General features: G+C 41.1%; 1 protein-coding gene across 3 annotated transcripts in view; it reads right to left on the bottom strand.

The window, feature by feature from the left end:
* The window catches only part of SYNJ2 (synaptojanin 2), a 139,630-nt gene that overhangs the window by 42,167 nt on the left and 79,513 nt on the right, over nucleotides 1-17,950 (bottom strand). For all 3 annotated transcript variants that reach the window (XM_072643790.1, XM_072643788.1, XM_072643789.1), the window contains 6 exons: nucleotides 13,494-13,555; nucleotides 9,627-9,723; nucleotides 6,175-6,347; nucleotides 5,197-5,278; nucleotides 4,076-4,225; nucleotides 3,809-3,974 (listed from right to left, as the gene is read on the bottom strand). In XM_072643790.1, the coding sequence (XP_072499891.1) occupies nucleotides 3,809-3,974; nucleotides 4,076-4,225; nucleotides 5,197-5,278; nucleotides 6,175-6,347; nucleotides 9,627-9,723; nucleotides 13,494-13,555 (730 nt within the window). The remainder of the gene's footprint in view (nucleotides 1-3,808; nucleotides 3,975-4,075; nucleotides 4,226-5,196; nucleotides 5,279-6,174; nucleotides 6,348-9,626; nucleotides 9,724-13,493; nucleotides 13,556-17,950) is intronic.

The raw sequence follows: 17,950 nt of genomic DNA, 5'->3' as shown, positions 1-17,950 counted from the left end.
GGCAGATCCATAAAATAAAGGCCTTAGGTTGATTAGTGATTAATTAAGGACTTGGCTAGTCACTGGATGATTTTTAAGACCCCTTTCAACTCTCCAAAAATTTTTTGTTCCTATGATTTCCTTCAGTTGAATGGAAAGAACCAGAATGCATCTATAGCTCTTTCATTTATCCCATATGTGAGAAATAAAACTGAGCTTCTCCTTATCCAAAGTAGTCTCTCTATTTACAGGAAATCATGATCCTGTTGGGACATTATAAATTAAGCATGTGGTGAAACCCGTGACACCAGAGTCAGGAATTTTGAATGCAAAATGGCAGGAACGGCCTGGATCTTGGCCTTCAATGTCAAATCCAAAAGATGATGAGGGTGCCGGGGGAGAACTAACGGGACAAATCTTTAGTTAAGGAGGAAGAGCATAGAAATACGAACAGTGAGTCGTTTTTTGGAAGGAGTCTACATTTCAAAGTCTTAGCAAGAGAAAAATCCCCCTTAAAAATGTTTTTCTCTGCCCCATATCCTACACGTCTTTGACCCCAACTATAAAACAGTCTTAAAAGATCAACTTCTTTAAACAACAATACTTCCTTTCTTCTATGAATGAGTTAGTCTAGAAACTAAACCATCTCTACTTTGTTAGTAAACAAACCTCAGCAGACACGCATTTACTTAGAGATGCTTTCAAAACTTCCTTCACTGCACTGGGATTGTGCCCAAAGTAGAAATCAAATATTGTCTTGGCTACTGAAAACAAAGTAAGAATACACTAGGAAATGAGGTTAGATGGGGGAGGGGAGGATGGAAGAAGAGGAGGAATAAGTAAATCACATTTTTTTCAGGAATAGACAAATTAGGGGAGAGGGGATGGACCTGTGACTTCATTTGTAAAGGAATTCCTTCTACCCATGCAGGTTGGCACCTACCCCTCTTCTCTAACTTATAAAGAGTTCCTTTAGAGCACTGAGAGATGAAATTATCTATCCAGAGACACGGAGTATATTTTGAAGACAAGCTTTGAACTCAGATCAGTTAGTGGTAGAATGGGGACCAGAACCTACGTATCCTGGTTCTTAGTCCAAGTCTGTGGCACCATAGTGCATAGAGTGCCAGGTATAAAGTAAGGAAGCCTCCTTCCTCTTTATGAGTTCAACTCCAACTTCAGACACTTACCAGCTGTCACTTCACCCTGTTTTCCTCAGTTTCCTCATCTGCACAATGAGCTGAAGAAGGAAATGACAAACCTCTCCAGTATCTCTGCCCAGAAAAGCTCAAATGGTCACAAAGAGTCAGGCAGGACTGAAAAATGACTGAACAGGGCATAAATGTAAAAGTGTAAAGCCTGGCCTTGCTACCAACTGCTTGTGTGATATGGTGTGAAGCATTCTTCCTCAGTGTACCTCAGTTTCCTCATGTACAATCAAAAACGTTCAAGCTCCCTCACAGCTCTACATTTCATGTCCTTAGGATATCGCTAAAAGTCTAAAAGTTTACATGTCCTCAGATAGTCACTAAATGAATGAAACCTGTTTACCAAGGGTGTCTGCCAGTGCTATGGAAGAAAGGGAATGTGTCACAACGGAATGAGCAACGGAGCTGGAATCCAGGACCTGTGGTGCTAGTGTGTTTCTTCATCTGGAAAATGACATAGATTATGGGGCTTTTACAGTCTATTCCAGCCCTATGGCTGCTGTCTCATAGGTCACAAGACCTTGCCATCTATCCTGATGTTACCTTCTCCACACCAAAGCTCAGGTCCTGAAGGACTTAACCCTCTCAGCTCTGGAACTCCCATTCTGGTGACAGGCCTGTCCTGATAAGTAAATGTGTCATGTAAACCATTATATATGCATTGTGTATTATATGTTGAAAGCAAGGACTGTCACTACTGTATTCACTACTGTATCCCTAGTACTTAGCACAGCAAGTGTACTTTGTACTGTGTACACAATAATCGTTAAATAAATGCTCATTCATTCATTATCTTTCCAGCCCCAGCTAAGCTTCATCTTCTACCGTAGGTCACCTTTTTGCTATCTCCTCCCTCTCCCCCCCAGACCCCACTCTTTAAGCCTGCTTTTCAGCTCCAAAACAGAAATCAAATTAATATTGTCACTGCTACTGAAAAAGGTCTGCTGATCAATGCCCCTCTGGCTCTACTCCCCAACCCTACAACTTCCCAACAAAGCTCCCCTCCCAGGTCACCACTGGGAAGTGTTATCCTTATGTGTGTCATGTCCTCCGCATTTTGTCCTCCCCTTTGTCCCATGGCCTAGCACAGTCTGCCTGGCCCAGAGCAGGTTCTTAATAAATACTTTTGATTGGTTAATGCTGGATGAGAAGAGGCATGGTCAGAGTCTTGTGGGGATGACAAGAAGCAGCCTCGTTCTGTAGGGAGCAATAAAGTCAACAGAGAGCGATCCTGGTGGTGCTCCGGTACTTCTGGAAAGTGAAAAGGACAAGGCAAAACCCTCTGGCCAATCTTTGAGTAAATCCTCTGTGAAGATCGACAGTTACAGTGTGGACAGGAGGCACACAGAGAAGAGAAAGCAGAAAGGGCTTCCATATCTTAACACGTGAAAAATGGATTCAGGCAAACATGCCAATGAATTACATTTTTAGAATTCAACTTAAAAAACAAACAAAAAGTGTAAAAAGAGACAGGTCTTATTAGATGGTCTAGTCCCTACAAACAGAACAAAGGAATCCAGACCAAGAGAGTAGCAATAGAGGGTGCTCCTCATGGTACAGTAGCTGAACAGATCAGGAAGTTATTAATTATCCTAGTTAGAAGAATCCAGGATTTTCGAGGCACGCTGACATTCTTTTACTTATTTTGGGAGGGGCAGTGCGGTATAACAGATGCCACCAAAGCTGACGGTGGAGTCCGAAAGACTTGGGTTCAAGTCCTGTCTCTGAAACAAGGAGGCTGTGTGTGCCAGTCAATACACAAGTATATGGGCAAGTCAATACGATGCTCTTTGCCCCAGACAATCTTGTAAGACTTGTAATCTTGCATAGAATTGATGGAGCCTGAACACAGATCAAAGCATACCTTTTAACCTTATTTTTCTTGGGTTTTTATTTTCGTCCCTGTTTTCTTTTACAGTATGACTGATAATAGAAATGTTTTGCATGACTACACATGCATAATTTATATTGAATTGCTTGCCTTCTCAATGAGGAGGGTAGGGAAGGAGGAAGAGAATTTGAAACTCAAAATTTTTAAAATGAATGCTGAAAATTGTTTTTCCAGGTCGTTGGGGGAAAAATAAAGCATTAAATTTTTAAAAAAGACAGTAAGTTGCAGAGAGCTGCTGAGTGGCATAAATAATAGTTGGCTGATGTTTTTTCCCCATTTAATCATTCATTGTTGTAGGAATTTTTCCTAGGAGGAGTTCCCAATAGAGATCACGGGTCTGGACCAAAAACAACTTCCAAACTCCAGCATATTATCTAAAGTCCTTGTTGCAATTCAGCCTAATCTCTTGCTACTTGATTCTGGGTCTGGCTTACTATCCTGCCCAATTATTAAAACTAATTAACCGAACCCCTTCAACTAGGCTGCTCATGAGGCCTGGATCCAGGGATTTTTATCCTTCAAGAAGTCTGATGGTTTTGTTCACTCTCCTTCATTTGTTCAAAGTTAACTTAATCCTTAGTAACCACTTCATTTAGTCACAAGGAGGACTGAGTGAGAGGGTAGGGACAGAGCAGTACCAGTCACTAGCAATGCTGGGCAAAGAATTCAAAGGCAAATACTTTTCCTTCACCATCTGCATGGATGTGTAGGAAGGCAAGTGACCCGTTACCTAAAAGTGCTGTGCTATCCATAAGCATCCTCCCTTTGTCTGCATAGTCATCCTTGTAGACATCACCAACCAGCAGCAGTTTGATGGCTTCTTGCTTCACCCCATCAAAGAAATTGGACTGGATGGTTCTAGACACAGACCGGGCCCCATCCTTGAGCTTCCCGACCTGCAACAAACAAGTGCCTTGGAGAGGTATGCAACGCATTCGCAGCAGGCTTTGCACTCATTAAAAGCGTGGTTCTGCTGAGCTCTGAGACCACTTCTTACCTTGGCCTTTCCTTCCAGTGCCCGACTGCCTGTGAAGACTTTGCTCAGGTTGTGACCGTTAAGAGACCACATGACTTTGTACGATTCCAAAAAGCGCTCAGTGACCGGCTTTGAATTCAGTCCCAGGCTCTCCAGTTGTAAGTGAAGAACCTTAATGAGAAATCAATGAAAGGAAAGTGAGAGACTCAGTTCAGCAAATAATTATTTCGTGCCTATTATATGCGGAGCATTCATTGAGGCATTAGGAGATAACACATGTTAGATAAGAAATGATCCTTTCACTCATAGATAACTCTGTGGGGGGGGGGGGGGCGGTTTGCTGTGGTGGGTCCTTCGTGCTGGAAGAGGACAATGACATCAGGGAGATGATGATGTGACTGGGAATTGAATCTAATTTGAGAGAGGGAGGGCTGTGCAAAGTCATCAGCCTCACAGGAAGGAGGACCAAAAGAGTGAAGTCACTAGAAAGTGTTTGTTATATAAGGTCTGGGCAGAATGGTCATTAATTTCTGGAGAAATCAGGGAAGAAAGGATGAGTTGAACTTTAAAGTAGTTAGGTGGTAGAGTAGATAGAATGTCAGGCTAAGAGTCAGGAAGACCTGAGTTCAAATCCAGCCTCAGACACTTACTAGCTTAGCTGTGTGACCCTAGGTTAAGTCACTTAAACCTGTTTGCCTCAGTAGATTTAAAAATTACATGCTGAATACAATATGTATTTTGAGACACAGCAAGTTGTACACAATAGAGATAAATTTACAAACCTCTTTTTTTCTGTTCTGTTGGATCTATGGAAATTCCCAAAAGAAAGGAAGGAAGGGAGAAAGGAAGAAGAGAAAGAAAGAATGGAAAGAAAGAGAAAGAAAACAAAAAAAAGAGAAAGGAAAGAAGAGACACAGAGAGATAGATAAGAGACAGCAATAAAACCACAGACTCACAGATGGACATGACTCCAATTCCCAGATGACACTCCCTGACCACTTACCCCATCCCACCCTTTTGGCCAAAGAACCAGATAACTGTGCCTATCTTTACTCTGGTCCCAAAGAGTTTTGATTGCCTTTTGACTAGAAGCAAAAAACAGACACAGACAGCACAAAATCTTGTAACTACAGGGGACTGACCTCCAGGGCTATAAAGCACTGTACAGTGTTTGTTCGATCCAAGCAGTCCAGACAGTTCATTCGCAAGGTACCTTTTTGGAAACTTTGAACAAATAATAGGGAAAAAACCACACCACAAAGGTTACAAAGTTCAGTTTATAGCAGCAGCTCACTTAGCAAAGTGTCCTAAGTTTGAATGAGGAAAAAAGAAAGATAATTCCCAGCAGCGCCATCATCCCGAACCAGACCCTTGGAAAGCATTCTGGTATGGTCTACTAATATACTTGGGCAGTAGTTAAAGCATATTAATCAACAACTTGCTCAGTTCTACAGAACTAGTCAAAACTTGGGGTTTCTAGAAAGGAGGATTTGCATTCCTTACTGAACAGAACACGGCTGGCTTCAGCCTACGCTTTAATCAAATGAATTCTGTTAAATCGATTCTGCCAAATGTTATAATTAGGGTCAGACAATCTGGGATTCAACACATGCAAATCAGAATTGCACATCTATTAAAAAGCTGGCTTTTTGCTATTGCATTTAATGTATTACAGGCTTTTAAAAAGCCCCACAAAGCTATCTGTTATAGAAATTCATGGTTTCACGTATAATCCTTTTTTGTTCATCTTCATATATGGATATGTTCCTGTTTGTTATATGTCAAAATTCATATTTTTTAAAAAGACATGTATTTTTATATATGTATCTTGTACATACAATATATTTTTTTATATAGCGTACATACATATTTAAACACATATTTACATATATGTGTTTTTTTTAAGTGATGCAGAGGCTAAAAGAGAAGACTGGAACCCAAAATGTGCTCATGGTACCAGCCCAAATTCTAGGCAATACAATTGGTATGGAGAAGAAAATCATTTTGAAAGCAAATAGCTCAGAAAACCAGAAGAGCCAAGGGGAACAGAACGTCAGTAATCTCTAGCTACAAATCTACTTCCAAACCTATAAAAATCAAGTGAATCTTGGGACACTCACCGTGGACTCACATTCTCACCCTTGGTGAAAACATCAAACTCATCCCAGTGCAACTTTAATTGGGGCCTCAACAGATTCTCCAATTTTTCTATCTTCCCTCCTTTGGCAAACTGATGGAAGTCAAAATTTATCATAGGTGTGTCTCCAGCATGGAAAGAGGCCCAAAGCAACTTCTGAGGAAGGAAAGTGGGGGGAGAGGGGAGAAGAAAAAAGAGAGATGACTGCATATTTCCATTTCCTGCCCAGGGTTTTCATGTGACTAACCATGTTAATTGGTTAGATTTGGTTAGTCCTAAAGCTCTTGATGATAAAGTAGTTTATCAGTCCAGCTCTTAAGAAGGAAGTACATAAGGAAAATATCAATGGCAAAGACAACAGCACAGGAAAAAGCACACTCCCTGAAAGAGGGTAAAAGGATCATTTAAAGCAAGAAAGGCAAAGCCAGATGTGACACTCGCCCCTCCCTCAGCCACCATCTGCAGCCCACAAGCAGTAACAAACATCATGTTCTCCCCCGGATCTCTATGGCGATACATAAAGCAAGTGAGAACCGGAGCTCCTGCTCCAGTCTGCAAATAGCACAAGGGCTGCAGGTCCACCAAGTATAAAGATGAGTTGCAGCTCTATTCATAATAGTTGTTTCCCTGGGAACCATTCACTTAAGGAGGAAGTGTGATGAATATCTCTATACACTAGGGAGCTGCAAGTCCTGTAGTTAGCCTCTGAGTAGCGCCAGGTGGTGGTCACACAATGACAACCCAAGAGGGGTGGTCTAGCAGAGGCCCAATAGGAAGAGATGGGACAGCAGTGCAGGGGGTGATAGCAACAGGTAAGATCCTAGGCAAGGACCATGAGTCCTAACATTCTTCATACACCATCTCCCTTCCTTAGCCCAGCTCCCAAACACTGACCCATACATAGCACATGGATAGGCTGTACTAAGAAGCCGTGGACCTACAATGACAAGAAGCTCATGTACATTCCCATGGCCACTGGGGCCTTCCTCTAGATCTTGTGTGTCTCCATGACAGGCTGATATTTTAGCATTTGGCCAGTTAAGGAATTATAGAAAATTAGAGCTGAAAGGTACCTTGGAGAATTAATGATTCAATCCTTCATTTTACAGAGGAAGAAAATGAGGCTGGGAGGGAGGCAAACTGCCTGAGCAAAGGGGGCCACATCTAATTATTAGCAAAGCGGTCTCCCGACTCCAGACTAGTGTTCTTGGCACATTGTGTCAGCACCTTCAGTATCCAATATCAGGCCCTCTACAACATTTCTACTTCCCTCTTCCTCACCCTTTACTTAAAAGGAGGGTTGATATCTGAAGAGGGCTGGTATCTGGACATCCTTGGATCTGAGAAACATTTACATATTAAATACTGTGGGTCAAAAATACCTCCACTTTCCATGTGGGAAGAAAAGAAAAAAAAAAGGAGTTGGGCTGGGTTTCTTTCTTCTTCTATAAAAGCAGTATTGCCAATAAAAAAAGGAAGAGGAAAAAAAAACAGTTCATTTGTTGCCATTAGCAACAAGCCAGACAGGAAAAGCAGGTCTGGCCAAAGACAACTGGCCACCAGAACGTTTCTGCACCACAAAATTCATAGAACAATCGAGCTGGACAAGATCACAGAAATCACTTAATCCCCTCCCCTCATTTTGGAGGTGAAGAAACTAAGATTCGAAGAGATTAAAGATTTGTCTCTGCCATCCAGCTAGTAAACTTGAACTTGGGTTAGCCCATGCCCAGGCTAGCACACATAACACAGTTGGCAGTCAGGAGGGGAATTTGCAAACAAACAGGGGGTGAGCGCTCAGCCTGGACTCTGCTCCTGCTCCCCAGATGTCATGATGCCTGTGGTTTCCTTAGAGCTCGATCTTTCTTCCGCTGCCTAATAGAGATTTACTGTCTATCTTTTCACTGAGAAAAGCTTTCTGCTCAGGTCAACAGCGATTTGTCTTTGGTTTAAAATAAGCCCTGGATTTTTCTTCTCTAGGGAAGAAATACCTACAAGTAGCAGTCAAGGAAGCTGTGTGGTAGACTGAAAAGAGCACATTGCAGTTAAAGGAGCTGGGTTCAAGTCCTAGCCTGGCTACTTGCTACCTGGAACAGCCTCAGTTTCTCCAAAGTTTCTGTAAATGAGGTGGAGGAACTAGAGGAATACAAGGTTCCCTACCAATTTTTAAAACCCATGATCCTATAACTGGATAGAGTAGTCAACACAAGGTAAGACAGTAAGCAGCAACCTTTAGCTATTCCTTTTCCTCCCAGGGGTACAGCAGTATTTTGAGGATATAAGGGGCAAAAGGTCTTGATCTTCATCTTATGACAACAGAAAGCGGGGGTGTTAAGGAGAAGGAAACTCGTTGGTCATGGTCACATAATGTAGCTTATCCAAGGCTGCCTCCTCCCGTCTGTCCTGAAAATGAAACATGAGCTGCCCAAGATAGCTCTGCACGAAAGAAGCGCCACCATTTAAGGAACCAGGGACAAAGAGATGTTCATTAGGAGCAGAGTTAAGGGTGAAAGGTTTTTGAGCTGCAGAGAGAGCAACGGGTGAGTAAGCCATTTAACTTTATTGTACAGCCAAGCCAAGATGGACTGCTTTGGAGACACAAACACTTGGTATCTGTCAGGCAATGAGGCTATCCTGGACTGACCCAGGAGATCAAAGAAAAGCAGTCACACCGGAAGATGGGACATAAGCCACCTAACAGAAGGAAAGGAAGTTAGGCATTCCCCAACAAGGATCAGAGACGCTGCAAGGGAGGCCAGCATGCAGAATGACATCTTCCTTTGCTCTTCTCTCTTGGGATTTTCATTCTGGAAAATAACTCTGTGAGAAAGCAGTGGGAAGGACACTGTCACCTCGAGCTGGTGACCTGGCTAAGGGGGAAGCCAGAGACAGGGAAAAGCTCTCTGATGACATTAGATCAGAAAAGTTTAGTTTAAATACATGCATTGACTGGACAAATAACTATCAAGAGAATACACAGCAACATATATTATAAGTTGCTTGGGTCCCATCAAGAAACAAAAAAATCAGCTCAGGTTTCACAAGCCTCTGGAAAAAATTAAAGCTTGAAATTAAAGAGCCATTTATCATATTCTAGAAAAATACACATGGTGGAAAAACTCACAAAACAAAATCATGCCCACCCTGAGTTAGGGATGGTTTCATTCCTGTCTCTGCATCCCTAGTTTAGACCATCTTTGTGTGGCATGGTGCTCAGCAGCTTAATCAATGCTTGATAAGTGACAAGTCAGATAAGAGTTACTTTTTCCCAGACTTGTGGGAGAAAGGTAAGATCCAAGGGATAAACCCACCTACCTTGTTGGGAGGGCTGCCTGCCAAATCCCTTCCCTTTGTCCACCCACCCCCTCGAGCCCCGCAGTATGGAGGAGCAGAAGGGGAGCCCTTGAGAAGCCAGCAGCTGAACAAAAGTTTTACCTTGAAGGCTCTGTTGAGCACCTCCTCTCCTCCTCTGCTTCCCAACAGGTTAACGATCACTTGCTTTCCATACTGCTCTTTCAGAAGCATCATATGCCTGTAAGAGCAGCAGCAGCAGGAGCATGATGATGCCATTCCACCAATAAAGCGAGACTGACTGCCCTGGCGGGGCACGGTTTTCTTATGGGTTTGCAGAGCAAGAGTGCTCTGGGATGCTGGATGTTACCTGAGCCCCAAGATGGGAAGAGAGGGGCTCCTCAAAGCAACTCTCTGTGACTGGGTTCCATTTCACTCTCAGATATAAATGTATGCCACATTTTCAAAAATTGGATCAAATACAATTAAAAAAAAAAATACAACCTTGACCAAGTCTCCACATGGTGGGGTAATTGGTGGATGATTAGTCTTCATATAAAGTGGGTTTTTTTTATTGGTGCTACTAATTTACTATATTTTTTCAAGAGAAGTAGGAATAGCTGCCTTGAATCTTAATGACTAGGCATCCATAAATGCCATTTCCCATTACTGGCGTTATGAACACAAAATTAGATCAGCATTGAAATCTTTTCAAATTGAAATCCCATTACTTATCCTGCCTGATGTCTACATTCTTCTCAATTTAGAAAATAGAAAAAAAAAAGGCTATAATCCCTAAGTTTAATGAATCTGATTCTGCTTTGGATTCACCGCATCCAAGGAAGAGAGGATGCATGGTCTAGCAAATGGGTTTTTAAACCTGGGGTCCACAGATCCCCTATAGGGTCTTTGGAGAGATTTTTTTGAGGGTCAGTGAACTGTGAATTGGAAAAAAAGTTATAGCTTTATTTTCTCTAACCTCTAACTAAAATTTTACATTTCCTTCTATGATGAAAGTAGGCAAAATCCATTATTTTGAGAAAGGGTCCACAGGCTTCAGCAGACTGCTTACAAGATCCATGACACAAAAGAGGTAAAGAAGCCAGGGTCAAGTGGATACAGGGCTGATCTTGAAGCCAGGCAGAGCTGAATGTGGGACTCCGGGTCAGTCACCTAACCTCTCCTCTCAGTGCCCTCAGGAAGGACAAGCCACATTGGTTTAGGTAATCTCCTTACTTAGGAGTTCCTTATACCAACAGGAGTTCCCTATATCAAAGGATTCACCAGTGCAGGACCCTATCCCTACAACCTAGAAGAATACTGCATTTAGCCCAAAAAATGTGCCAGTGAAACTTCAACCAGACAATGAAAACGTAGCTAGCTATTAGGGTATTAAACACAAATGATTGTCCTTTACCACTGACTTTCTTTTGTGAAAAAAAATAATAATAATAACAGTTGTTTAATAACAATGTCAGGAACATTTTTATACCCATAGCAAAATAAAAATGCTTCCTTTATTCCAGAGCACTTACAAGGTTACAAGATGACTGCAAAGCATGTCATAGGTAAATAGACCTTTCTTCTTGCCTGCCTTCCTCCCTCCGTCTCTCCCTCCCTTCCCCTTTTTTCTTCCTTCCTGTCTCTCCCTCTTTTCCTTTTTCCTTCTTTCTTTCCTTCTTCCTTTCCTTCCTCCCTGTTTCCTCTTTTCTTTATTTTTTCCTTTCCTTCCTTCTTTCCTCCCTTTCTTTTTTTCCTTCCTTTTTTGTATATTTAATAGGATCAATAAGTCAAACATTTTTACCACTTGGTCAGCTCTCTATTCACTGCTAACTCTAGGGTTCAAAGCATAGAGAGGTCTAAGATTCCAGGCCCAAAGTCAATGACCATGTATGTCACTGGCAAACAGCACTGGTATTCAGATTTTTTTCTTTGGGGTGTTGGAGGATGGCACTGTATGTGTAACTCAGTTATAGAAGGTTGTTCGGTGAACTTGGAGATTTTAGGGAACACTCAGCCATGTGTCTGTTCTATGCACTAGGGCATAATTAACATGATCAGTAGCTAAATACATATTCTAGTGTCCAGACCTAAAAGACATCGAGGCAATGGCTTTCAAAACATTTCCGCGTATAAAAGCTCTTCTGATCCTCATGGCAACCATTTGAGGCAGCCAAGGAAGATGATCTTGCCCTCATTCTACAGAAGAATAAACCCAGACTCTGAGAGATTAAGGGATTTGCCTGTGATCACACAGCAAATGAGGTACAGACTAGGAACCTGAAAGCATATATCTGACTCCTATGTATCATTCTTCCTACTAGACAATGCTTGTTGCCTTCCAACTGAGGAGTTACAATTAAAGGGATAAAATGAATTTAATAGAATAAAGGTTAAAAATTTCATGACTCATATCAAACTGTAGTAACCACCTTTTCCCCTCCACCAAAAAAAAAAAAAAAAAGAAATCTAAACAGAGTTCAATAACACTGGTGGTCTTTCCTTAATAAAACATTCTCCCACCCCCACTCCTTTTAAATTTTTTTTGGGCAACATGGACCTCTTCTCATGGTTTCGATATGCTGGCAAGAATCAAATATCAACATACACAGAACACACAAAAAAATAAGAGTTTGACTGCGTGAACTTCAAAAGAGATTTTTAAAAACTCTCCAAATCAGCACAGATTTTTAAAAATTCTGTTCTCAACATGAAAAACATTGAAAGACTGAAAAATTAACAGATCCTGGTCACGCCACCCTAAAGAGCAGATCTGGGGACATCTTGTCACAATATGTTTAGGAAAGTCTGTACCATTCCAAATAAAAATTGAAGACATAAGGAACAACATTCCTCCTCCAGAAATGTAAGAGAATATCATAGATTTGGAGTTAGAAGGGACTGTGGAGAGTACTGGGTCAAAATTCCTCATTTTACAAAGAAGGGAACTGAGATTCAGGGAAGCTAAGTGACTTTCCTAAAGTCAAAAAGGTACTAAGAGTTTGTGATGGGATTTGAGTCCACCTGGGTATTCATAACTCCAAGTTAAATGCTGATAGGACTGTGAGAACGGTGATATTTGCTCAGTTCCGATCAAAAAATTGTGGGGCTTTTGTTTAACAGTTTAAATGAAATCTTCACTGATCTGTTACCAGTGGGATCAATTAAAGCAAATTCCTCATTACTCCACTTTAAAATGTTAATTTCAACTGAGAAACACCTCAATAAAGCAAGGATTTAAATGAATAGTGCTATGAATTGCTTCCATAAAGAAAATGAGAACTTTACCATTTCATACCCTAAAGGGAAACTAAAGGACATTTAGAAAACTCTTCATATAAGCTACACTTTCAATTGCAACTGCTAACAAATAAATAAACAAAGTCACGAATGAGGGAAGTTTGATTACCATTCACAAATATGCCCATGAACATCAGTGGCCAAAGAAAGATTGTTCCTTCTTGCTGAAGTCCCAGAGCAGTACCGTGAACTAGAGAATTTAAAAGGTCACAAAAAGGTACTGAAAATATAAAACGCTGATCCTTAAGCAGGCTTTGTGAAATGGACCACTTCTGGAGATACTCCAGACCTGCCACAATATCTTACACAGGAGGTTGGAAATGTGTGGTTTTTGTTAGATATTTCACCACATAACTGGCTCTAAAACTCTATTTCCTTAAAGCACAAATCCCTATAATTTAGATTGTCTATTTTTAGTCCATATGGGTGAGACTTTACCCATTAGAAAGTATGTACTAGTATTTGCAGTGTACTACTTTATCATCATCCTTTGCCTTCTGGGCAATCCTTTGGCAAATAAAACAGTCATTTTGCAAAATATGAAAACTGAGTCACAAAATAAGAAACTGCTGCAAGTGACTCTCGGACTCAGCGATAAATCCTGATTCAGGGCACACAGTCCAATGTTGTGCTCACTGAGTCATTGTCTTCCTGAAAGAAGAGGATTAGTGACTGATGTTGCTAAAAGATAATGTTTAAAAAAAATCCTACCTGTCAAAAGCAGGGGCATTGGCTTCTAGACCTCGGTTAAGTTTCAGATGGTGAGAGCCAACCTAAAAGATAAAAAAGGCAAACATGAGTCCCAAAGACAATATTTTCCTTTCTGGGTGCCAATTAAATATTCTATAAAATTCAAGTCTAGGAGGCAACAGCACTTCTCCCCACATCTGTCTGCAAAGATATGAATTTTGCAGCTCCCTTAGATGTCCCTGGTTGGGGAAGAGGAGTGGAGGGTGTGTGTGCAGAGTATTTGATTCATTCTATGTACATAGGACCCCAAGTAGCCCTAGTGTTCCATTTTCTGTCGCTGTATCATTGCCCACAAAGAGCCCACTTGCATGAGCTGTATGGTCTAAAAAGGCAAAAATAATTAAATGAGAAAAGTTTCATTTGCAAAATTTCCAATTTCCAACTTTATCATCTCTTCCTTAGGGGCAGAACAAAAATAGTTGGACAATAATCTTAAGCCAGGTCTCCAAATGTGGGAATTTCCAGCCCATTATTAGAGAAGGAGAAACTGTGGTCAAGGTATCCACTTGAAACCAATGCTAAGCAATCCTGCGTAGGGAAAGACAAGCTGTTTATGAAGGTTAGCTACCCGCTTGTGTTTTGATAAGGATGGCCAATCTTCCCTGGACATTCTAATTAGCATAATGGATTCAACCAATTACCAAGCATCCACAGTATGAAAGGCATAGGGCTGGATGCTGTGGGGGATACAAAGCTGATCCTTGCCATGAAGGAATTTGTAAAAGTTTATAACTTTTATAATTAATGCATCAATAACTATAATTAATGCATCAATAATCAATAAAAGAAAGAATGCAAAGGTTCAGTATGAATGTAAATTCCTTGAGGGTGAGGTTCTTTTTATTTTTCTTTGTATCCCTGGTGCTAGCACAGTATCTGGCACAGAGTGAGTACTCAACAAATGACTTCTGACTGACTGCTTGAAAAAAACTATGAAAATCTCGAAGGGAGAAAAATAACTTCCAATGTAGGTGGGTAGGTTGATAGAGCAGTGGTAATTCGAGGGATTATCCCAAGTAGAGGGGACAGCATGGAATCAGGAAAACTCAAGGCAGTGGTTTGGGGGAGAGGATAGCATATGGACCAGGAAGTAATCTGGTTTGTCTGGAGCAAAGAACAGTCCTAAAAGACTATCAGGAAGGAAGTCTGGAAAGGCAGATTAGGGACCAAATCATGGAAGGTTTCAGTGATGGCTAAGTCACTTAAACATTATTTAATCCATTGTGGCTAAGAACTAAAAGCTTTGAACAGAAAGGGGAGATAGGATCAGGGCTGCATGTTAGAAGGATTAATCTGAAAGTTTAAGCATAAATGGGAGGAGAGACTAGAGGTAGGAAAGACCATTTTTTACTTTACTGCAATAGTCCAGGTAAGAGATACTTGGCAACAATGGCAGCCGGAAACAAGTGGAAAGGATAGATGAAAAAAAATTGTGTGCCCATCAACTGGGAAATGACCAAAAAAAATTATGGTCTGTGAATGTGGTGGAATACCATGGTGCTACAAGAAATGGTGAATCAATCGATAAACATTTATCAAGTGTTTACTAGATGCCAGTGATCATGCTAAGCACTGGGGATACAAAAAGAGGTAAACAGTCCCTGCCCTCAAAGACCTGATAATCTAAAAGGGATGCTTTCAGTAGAACCCTGGGAAAGGGAGCAGAACCAGGACAAAAATTTATACAATAAAAAGCAAAGAACTCTGAAAGAAATTGGATCAACTGTGATCAATGATCTGATCAATCATTAAGTATGTCATTCATCTCCTCACAGAGAGATGACACACTCAAGGCGCAGAAGGAGTCATATATTTTTAGAGAGAGGTAATTCAGGCAATGCTTTGCTTGACTAACCATATTTTTACAAGGGTTTTGTTTTTGTTTTTCCAGTGGTGAGGGAGGAGGGAGAGAAAATGGATTTCTCTTAAATTTTTAAAAATTGATTCAGGGGCAGCTAGGGGGCACAGCAAACAGAGCACTGACCCTAGAGTCAGGAAGACCTGAGTTCAAATATGTCCTCAGATATTCATTACCTGTGTGACCCTGGGCAAGTCATTTAACCCCAGTTCCCTCAAAAATAATTGATTTTAAAAGATATTATAGAGACAGAATTTCCTAAGACTTAGTAACAAACTGGATGAGGAAAGGAAGAATTTAAGGAGGACATTAAGGTTTCTCTGTTGTGAACAGAGAGTGAATAGAAATGATAATCTTTTATCCCTGACTTTGCCTGAAAGAATCCTTACCAAGGGAGAAACCTCCCCCCCCCTCCCACACACACACAAAATAGAGCTATCTCCTCCATGTTTTTGGAAAACACCAAGCTGGAAAATTATTTTCTGATTAATAGATTTAGAAATTATTAAGGGAAGTTCTACACGTTCCTATTCACAAAGGTCCCATAAGTCACCATTGTCAGAATGCCACTGAGTACAAAGATAGATGGTGGCTATGGTAACTGGCCTGTGAACTGAGATATTTCTGGGCCAAAGGTGAGAAGTTGAGTAAGGCCTAGGCCAAAATTATTCAACTGCCTATAACTATCATGTTTGTGTTTTCTGAATACCAATAACTGAGAAAATGAACTAAGGGTTATCATCAAATTCAAGTATTTAATTTCTAAGTCTTTTATGGTTAATGTAGAAAAGAGAAATCCTGTTCCACGATGCAATCCAAGGAGTCGCTTCATGCCAATAGAGCTTAGAGTAAGAAATCTTATCAGTCTATTGGCCAAAGCTTTCTCACTCCTTCCTTCCCCCTACCTTAGGGGGACACGGAAAGATATCACATTCACAGAGATTCAAAGAAAAGAGCTGGACATTTTATACTAGTCTGTCAAATCTCCAGGATGGAGGATTAGAAGTAGTTTTTCTGCCTGGTTTTTAAAATTTTTTAGAATCTTTCTCATGGGAGCATAGTAAGAAATGAGTCTTCAAAAACTAATTGAGTTTCAGGGATTGAGATGGGTGACTAAGTATTGATATGACAGGACGTAGAAAGATTGCTTTCACTATATATGTATGCATATATATGTATACATATACATACACACACAGAGACATTTATAAAGATATATCTAGATCTAGAACTGTGAATTTCACTATTAGATTTCTTTTTTCCTGAATCATGACAGCTTTTAAACCCTCAGTAATGAGTACCATGGATGTAAACTTCTCATTATCTTTATCCAATCTGCAGGCAACAACTCTGCTTGGAGTCCTGTTATTACGATCACATAGTGCCAAGCGCTGTACCAAACATTGTGGGAAGATGCTACACAAACAAATAAACAAGCATTTTATTAAGTGCCAGATACTAAGTGCCAGGGATACAAAGAAAAGCAAAGCAAACAAACAAAAAACCACACCAAAACCCAAAACAAAACAAAAAAGCCAGTTCCTGCTCTCAAGGAGCTCATGGTCTAATGGGGGATACCACTACATACCAGCCGCACACATGGTAAACTGGAGATCACCTCAAGGGAAGGCACTGTTAGGGCCCAAAAAAGCCTTCTTTCAGAAGGTAAGACTTTAGCTGCGATGTGAAGGGAGTGAGGGCAGCTCAGAGGTGGAGATGAGAAAGGAAAGAGTTCCAAGAATGGGGGACTGTCAATAAAAATGCCTGGAGTCAGGAGATGGAATGTTATGTATGAGGAACAGCAGAGGCCTGTGTCACTGGATCAAGGAGTATATGGAGATGAATAAGGTGTAACAAGACTGGGAAGAGAGGAGGGGGCCAGGCTGAGAAGGGCTCTGAAACCCCCAAAGAATTTCACATTTGATCTCGGAGGCCACTGGTCTCGAAGGCCACTACAGTTTGTTTCGAATAGGTGAGTGACACATCGTCAGAACTGCGCTTCAGGGAGATCAACGAAAGTCCGAGTGGAGAATGAACTGCAGTAGAGGGAGACTGGAGATTAGGAAGCCCATCACCTTTTATGTTCATCTGCCTTTTCAAGCTTTCCATGCTTCCCAACCTCTACCCTGAGAGTGAACTCAGGAAGGGCAGTCTCCAACCACACACACATGGACACAGTCAACAGCAGAAGTTATCACTCAGCGTCCTAATGACAAAGAGGAACACCACAAGGAAGAGAAGTGAGAGAAAACAAAAAAAGTGGCCTGAGCTAAATGTATTTGATGATAAATCAAAGATTTATACATCATCAGTCAAAGCTGGATGGCACTTCAGAGGACAACTGGCTCATTTTACAGACGAAGAAACCGAGATTAAGAGATTTGCCCAAGACCAAAGAGGTAGTAAGCACCAGAGACAGGAGTTGAACCCAGATCCTCTGACTCCGTGGTCAGAGTAGAGTTTTTCTGCTCCACCATGCTACTTATTGCTGAGAAGGCAATAGAAAAAGTAAATCCTTAGGTTAAACCCATACTCTCAGGTGCCTTGGAAAAGGCAAAGC

This window comes from Notamacropus eugenii, chromosome 2 (assembly GCF_028372415.1).
Source record: "Notamacropus eugenii isolate mMacEug1 chromosome 2, mMacEug1.pri_v2, whole genome shotgun sequence".
Taxonomy (NCBI): domain Eukaryota; kingdom Metazoa; phylum Chordata; class Mammalia; order Diprotodontia; family Macropodidae; genus Notamacropus; species Notamacropus eugenii.
Note: the sequence above shows the minus strand (reverse complement) of the source record. Positions and strands in the feature narration are given on the sequence as shown.